This window comes from Pinus tabuliformis, chromosome 8 (assembly GCF_031772625.1).
Source record: "Pinus tabuliformis cultivar Carrire ecotype Pingquan chromosome 8, CPIR1, whole genome shotgun sequence".
In the NCBI taxonomy this organism is placed as follows: Eukaryota; Viridiplantae; Streptophyta; class Pinopsida; order Pinales; family Pinaceae; genus Pinus; species Pinus tabuliformis.
Window position 1 is genome coordinate 480,738,442 of NC_142294.1, and position 7,743 is coordinate 480,746,184.

General features: G+C 32.0%; 1 protein-coding gene across 1 annotated transcript; it reads right to left on the reverse strand.

Moving 5' to 3' along the window:
• Positions 1-2,359: 2,359 nt before the first annotated feature.
• On the reverse strand, positions 2,360-3,448 carry LOC149236160 (uncharacterized). Its single transcript, XM_089368791.1, has 2 exons — positions 3,149-3,448; positions 2,360-2,932 (listed from the first exon to the last, which is right to left on the reverse strand). Exons 1-2 carry the CDS (start codon positions 3,446-3,448, stop codon positions 2,360-2,362), a joined length of 873 nt encoding a protein of 290 aa, XP_089224917.1.
• Positions 3,449-7,743: the final 4,295 nt, after the last annotated feature.

Sequence of the window (7,743 nt, forward strand, 5' to 3'; positions counted from 1 at the left end):
GAAAATTTTGAGGAAAGATTCGCATCTCAAGATATTTGATTCCTCTTGGCACTTGACAGATCTGGAGTTAAGATAAATCTATGTTGGTTCTTAATAATATTATTTATATCTATATAAATTACACATCTCTATATATATAAATTTTCTTATTTTTTATTTTATTAAAAACTTTGATATGGATCATTATTTTAATATGGTAAAATGTATCTTAATTTATAGCTACTATTTATATTTTTATATAAATTTGACATCTCTTATATAGAAATAATCATATTTTTTTATTTTATTAAAACTGTAATATATATAAATTAAAATAATGATGATCTCTCTTTCTCTCATTAAAATTTTAAAATTTAAAGTAAAAAGTTATAAAAAAATACCATAGATATATGTATGTATTATAAAAATTTTAATAAAATTTAAAATAAGAATATCTCTATATATAAAGGTGTTAAATAATATAATAAATAATTGACATGAGTATATCTTAATTTTACATCAAATTTTTAGAGTTGCAAATATTTCCTCCAATTTTACAGTTAAAAAGATGTTTGCATTTTAAAATAAAATGACACTTATAAATTTCTAGAGATGTTGTCACATAAAATTTTATTTAAAATAATACTTATATTAAAAAATAGTAACCAAAAAAAATTATTGACTATAAATAAAATACTTCAATTTCTATATTAATTTTATATCAACTTAATATACAAACATAAAGTAATTGTTTTTTAGTATGAAGGAGATATGTCATTCCTCCACTACTTAATATAGCTATGATGGTATGTAAAAATTGTATATAATGTTTATAAATTCATTCTATATTTATTTAAAATGAAAAAATTGTATATATTATTAAAAGAAAAAGTTCAATATGAATCATAAATCAAATATTTCCATATTTTTTAATATCAAATATATTATTTTTAATTAAAATACTAGAAAGATTTATAATTCTTCAAATACTTAAAATAGATTTGAAATATAACATTTTTAAAAATATTATTAAAAAAAAATATCAATATATATTGACAAAATCCTATTAACATTTTCTATTTCCTAATATGAAAAAACATCCCTAAAAATAAATCTAGACTTACATATATAAAATTAAAATAATTTTTTATTAATTAATTCTATTTCATGTAACTAATTTTACCATTATCTTGTTAAATTATACAAACATATTATTAAATTTGCAACATTTTTTTTATTTTAATTATATTTCAATGCGATTGATTTGATAACTATCTAAACTTATTAGTGATCTTAAAAAGAAAAGTCAACAGCTATGATAATGAGTCTTGGCTTGTTCTCCAAAACCTTGTTTAGACTGACACATTTTTTAATTTAGTGTTTTGAATTTTTTATATGTGAGAAAAAAGATTCTTCATAATTATTTTCCTATTAAGGAGATGTACATGCTCTAACATTTTTTATATGCGATCTTTCATAAATATATGTTTTCAAATATTAGTTTTTTTTAGGTTATACCTCAAGTAGACAATAATCTTATTTTTTAAGGTTATACCTAAAGTAGACAATAAATTAATTTATGAAATCCCTCAAAACAAAAGAATCTACGAACTTTTTTTTTCTTGAACATCGATTTGAAAACTTAAAAATTGTTCGTGAACAAAGTCAACAAATATTTGATGCAGTCAGATTTTTTTTAGGTTATACCTAAAGTAGACTATAATCTTTTTTTTTTAGGTTATACCTAAAGTAGACAATAAATTAATTTATGAAATCCCTCAAAACAAAAGAATTATATGATTTCTTTAATAAATCATTGTTTATTCTTTATTCTAAAACCACAGTGATCTACTTTGCTGGTCGATTCGTTGAATACCATACTGATGTAATTTTCAATTTGTATGATGTTTTAGCCCAACAATGAGGAGTTTGACTAAGAAGAAATCAACTAACCAATTAATTTTAATATCACCAATATAATACACTTATATTAATATAGATTTATTTTTATTTTTTTACAGAAACGGATAGTGGGTATATTAGATATTTAGCCTTAATGCCAAAAAGTGGATTACAAAAGATGAGACTAATTCCACAAGTACCACACAACCTTGAAAGGCCATGGCATTTATGCTTAGCTCACATCTCTTTTTCGCTGCTACTATGTGATCGATTTCAAAGATTTTCCCAAGTTTGTGGATACATACACACTGATTTAACAAAAGGCAATAAAACATGACAACTATCTAAATTAAGGAATTGGTTCCCATGTTTCTTGTCCACCTCCGAGCAAGGCTCCAGCCGTAAGAAGGGCTGCTTTGTTGGCTTCAATGTCCACCTCCTTATTATTAGCTCTCAACACATGATAGAAATTCAATTTCTAGAATGAGTCCCCAAGGTCTGTTATTCTAAAGATCTGCCTTGCAAGCCTTAGGTCCGTTGGCTTAGAATGTGTCACCATAGTGTTGATGATAACCTGAGAGTCTCCAATTACATTAGCCTCCCTGATGTTCAGAACTTTCAAAATCTTCAGGCCTTGAAAAAGAGCCAAAGCCTCAGCTTGAATGCTAGAAGCAATGCCCAAACCCCATGCGAAACTGTGGATTCTTATGCCATCTGGATCCAATATGACGCCTCCAGCGCCAGCTCTTCCAGGATTGGCCTTTGCAGCCCCATCAAAAAATAGAGAGTGTCTCTGATGTTTTATTGTCCAATCCTGGAATTCTTTTGCTGTAACTCTTATTTGCCATTCTTTAGGGAGGGAGATACTATTTGCAATTTTTTGGAACTGAAGATCGAGGGAAGAGCCCCAATTTATATCTTGCTGGTTGAGATTTGAATCGTCTTTATGTTCTCTCAGACACTCTTTTAACTGGCATTTAATCTTGACTACCACAAGCTTGGGATCCTGTTCGTAGTTTTTGAAGATCCTTTTATTTCGCTCAAGCCAAATCTGCTAACAGATTATTTTAGGGAGAGCAGACCAAGCAGCTCTGATAATTTTGTTTTTTGGAGGAGGCCTAGGATACCTTTGCAGCCATTTAGCAAAAAAATCAAGAATGGAGGGAGGCAACGAGAAGCTGGAACTCAAAGTTCCCAACAGTTTGGTCCAAATCTGCAAAGTGAAGGTGCATTCAAGCATCAGATGAGTTACACTTTCCTTGTTTACCTTACAAAGGCTGCACCTTGAAGGACCGTGGAAACCACGCTTCTGAAGATTATCATCTGTCAAGATTTTAGAGTGACATAGCAGCCAGTTGAAGAAGTCGATTTTAGGCAAGGAGGGATAATGCCATATCCCTTTCCACGGCTCTGGGTTCGTGGCCACATGAGGGCACTCACACAGCTTGGTGTAACCTTGAGCTACGGTGTATCCACCAACCTGCGTACCCCATCCTCTTGAGTCCCATTTTCGAGCCAACGAAGTAGCCAAACCGTGGATCTTGGAAAGCAGAACTTCGCGCTCCATAGACAAATCTGGGGGCATTTGAAGATTCCAGTCAGCCCAACGTGAATCCTACCAGACTGAAATGTCCCATAGCGTACACATTCCAGCGTCCTTCATCCATTTGCGCAGCGCTTGAAGTGAGCTACAGTCTCCCAACACACTGATTTAATATGAGTTTAGAGCGATTTAATTTCTTCACATGTTAATTTTTTTATAAATCAACATTATTTAAATATTTTTTATAGTTATTTGAATTTTTTTATTTTTAGATTTTTTATTTCTATAATAATAAACAAAATTTCAACTTTGATGACAAACTAACAAAGTGACACATCATATACTGTAAAATAATTTTCATATATATGAATATATTTGTATTCCATTTTCGACAAACAAAACTATAAATTTGCTTGTTAATCATAGCCAAAGATTTGATGCAATGAGAATTAACGTTCTCTAGGTTTAGTTTAATAAATTAAATGCCAGATGCAGGTTTGAATTCTAGTCAAAGCACTGAGGAAGAAGCAACATACTTAGGTTTCATTGTTGGATCAAACACCACCCGACACCATATCTCCAGCCTCTATCGTATCACTGGAAAGGTTGAATTGGGTTTTGAATCACCTCACCGAGGGGCCATGCATCAGAGTGATGAACAATGAGATTATATGGCCGGTCTAAATGCCAACTTTTAGGACTAGCTAATTGCTAAATCTAGTTAAATGTAAATGACAATCCGATCTTATATTGGAGGGTAGAGAAAGACAACTTTGTCCTCACAGTTTTTTATCTCTCTTAAGCAATAAATGCTAGTTGTTGCAATTACCAACATGGCTGGTGAATTCATTTTAATGTTTATCTCTCTTAAGCACTAAATGCTAGTTGTTGCAATTACCAACCTGGCCGGTGAATTCATTTTAATGTGTATAATATATTATATTTCACATTATTATAAGTGAAGATAATTTGATTGTGATCTATGAATTCATATAAATGAATTCTACAACAATACATATAATAATTAATTTCAAATTTCGTCACCTAGAGTCATATTATATTGTACTATAACTTAATTGTATTATAATCTTGGGAACATTTAAATTTGATTTTCAATTTTCTGTTTCACATGTTTTGTTTTGTTTTTGGAAATTATGTATGAAAATACTAAGAGTTTATAAAGACATTTATAGGTATATTTTCTAAGTTTGGGTTTGACATAAAAGTTATAAGGTTTTTTTTGAGAGAAATTGAAAGCACCGAAAACATATATCAATAAATTAGATTGAGAAATTAAGAATCCTTTCCTAGACCACTGACATCATAGCTATTGAACAATTAAGAATTCAACTGTATAATACACAATAGTTTGAATTTATGCTTTTTAATTCCCACCTATGTGAGAATTTACCAAAACAAATAGGGATACTCTATGTGACCTTGATAAAATTCACATAAATTAAAGAAAACAATCTTACAGATTTTGGGTTTCCTTTATTTCACACAATTACATCAAATTCCACACAACCATCAAGTGTACAAACATGATTTTCCATGAAAAACTCTATAATTGTATTAATATCATGCAAAATTCAAATTACAAGAGGGTTTGTAGAGTTACATGTGAACAAAGAATCACCCAAAATGTACTTCAAAACTCTTCTCTTACAATAGCTTCAACATATCCCAACACTTTTTTCTAACAAAATTTTGACAAAGTTTCAGTACATAAAAATTAATCCTTCATTACATCAAAATGAGTCATATATATAGGCTCTCTAGACTTAAAACCTCTAGTAGTATTAAGTAATCACTAGGAATCTTTACAAATAATTAGTAATTTCATAACTAAATTCTTCTATAAGTTTCCAGCTATAGGGTGCTAAACGTTTCCAACTGTAAGGTGTGTCTTGTCCTACCATGGCTATCCAAACTTGGTTGTACTGGCCTCTCTCTCTCTTGTGCATGTGCATTGGCTAGTATGAGGTAGTGTTACTTTGACTAGAGTGTTGTTGGGGCCGCCTTGGCTAAGTTGGCGTATGTGGTTGCGGTTGTGTTTGTTGTTGTTGGGGTGGCCTAGAGCTCCATTTACGATGTTGTGGTATTGTTCCTCCAACCTAGGACTATGCAGGCACCATTTTAGTGGCAAGTATATTGAAGTCCATCATTCCTTTCCATTTTTTTATGAATGGGATGTGACACATTTGTGCATCCAAAATGACTCCATCCATATTAGTGACTACATCATAATCCACTTGGCCTTGTTCCTTGAAAATTCTCCTTAAAATGACCAAAATTTCAAAATAATCTACATAAAGGTTGACAATGTCTCTTCTCTATGAGAGCACGATATTCTTCTCCAAATCCTTCATGATCATTTTTTATTTCTAATAAGATCTTCAGGAGAGAATCCTTGGGATATAAATCTCCATTTCCATAAAACATGCTGGGAATTCCTTTTGTATAAAATCTCACATTTTCCCTTGAAGCTTTGTATCTCCTTTTTTATTGCTCCAATCTTTATCTACCATTGTCATAAGATTTTTCTTCCTTTTCATCTAGTCTTCTCTTGTCACTACACTGGATCTATTAATATCCAATTTTGTGATATCTTCCTCAGACATGTGATTGAGGAACTCTATTATTATTTCATATTTGGTGGGGAAGTCTCCAATATTGTTCTTTATTGTATTTATTTCTCTATTAGCCCCTTTGACAATATCTATCTTCTCTTGAAGTAGCTCCATGTGGTCCCAGTTCTTGTCCATTTTATATTATTATTCTATCCCAGGTTACTCATTTTGCAGCTTTGAATGAGGATTTACTCAAGTGCTTCCTTTTCAACACATCTAGATTTGCTTCGATCTAATGGTATTCCTCTTGTTTCAGACACAGTTCTATCTTTTTGCTCTCAAATTATTCTCCCTTATTATTTAATTCTTTCTCCTGACTAGAGAGTAGAGCCTACAATTTCTTGGCACCATCTCACATCGTCATTGATTCAACTTGTCCTTCCATAGTATCACGAGTTTGGTGGGACTGAAATGTCTCACCTAAATTTTCTTTCATTCCCTGAACTTGTGTCTCCAATAACACAATTGGTCTATGCACTCTTTGTTCTTTGTTCTCATATCATAGAGATTTTCCTTATTCTCCTTTTCTGCCTCTATTGGCTCATCGGTTTATCTTTAGTTTCTTCTTTAGGGTCATTATCTCCCTCCCCTTATCTCCATCATAGTTTTGTATGGCTTGAAGTCACGATGGTGTGTATATCAAAACAAGTGATATTTTCCTCTAGATTCTTTATCTTGGTCTTTCTAGATCTACATACCATTCTCTCATATTTCAATTGGCTACCTGTCTTATTATACATCTCTTGCAGATTTCTTGATGTGGCATTTGTCGTGTTCATTTGCCTATGCATCATGCGTGTCACCTACATGTCCAGTGTCATGAGATCTGTGGATGGGAAGTCATCTACTAGAAGGGACATTTGGTGAACCTCATAATCTTCCATGGACCTCATTGTTTCTGATTTAGATTGCAAAACTGGCAATTTGAAAATTCCCTTTTCATGATCTAAAGCACTTTTGACTTGCAATTTGGGGAGTGGTTGGTTCTCAGCAATTATTATATCCCTCTTTCTTTCCTTGTCCAATTGAATGGACATTGCTTGAAATTGTTCCATGATTGACATTTTTCGAGGCTTGAAGACCTCATCTGATTCTGTTGTCTCAAATGTTGACATAACAGAAGTCATGTGCTCAATAGTGAAAGCTAGCTTTGTTGGGCTTGCCAGTTGGCTATTATACAGTGTTAAAGCCTGATTTTTATATATTCATCATCTTCTTCATCTTCATTATCTCCCTTTGCTTCTTTCCTTTGGCCCTCTTGGAGTTGTGCTCCTCTCCTTGGTGTATGTCCATGGGCTCTGATGTGCTTCTTTTCTTTCTCAAGAGGCAAGATGTGCTTGATTTAATAGGATGCAGAATTGCTTTGACCTGCTCTCATGTGGATTTATTTTCTCATTCTTCTACTATGGGGTTGGGGTCATGCTTATGTTCTTCTTTTTCCTTGTCCTTTCTTATTTGATAGATGATATTATGTGGGTCATATTTCCATGCACTTGCTTGCGAGGAATCAAATCTCTTCAGCATATTCTCCTAATATTCAAGATGTTCCTTGTCCTTACCAAAAATGGACCCACCTCATGAAAGAGGGTGAATTTCATAGTATTTTTACTAAAAGTAAAATGAAAGTTGTCACTACTAAAGAATTTCCTCATATACTCTAGTAGAAGATGAGTTGAGTCAGAAATG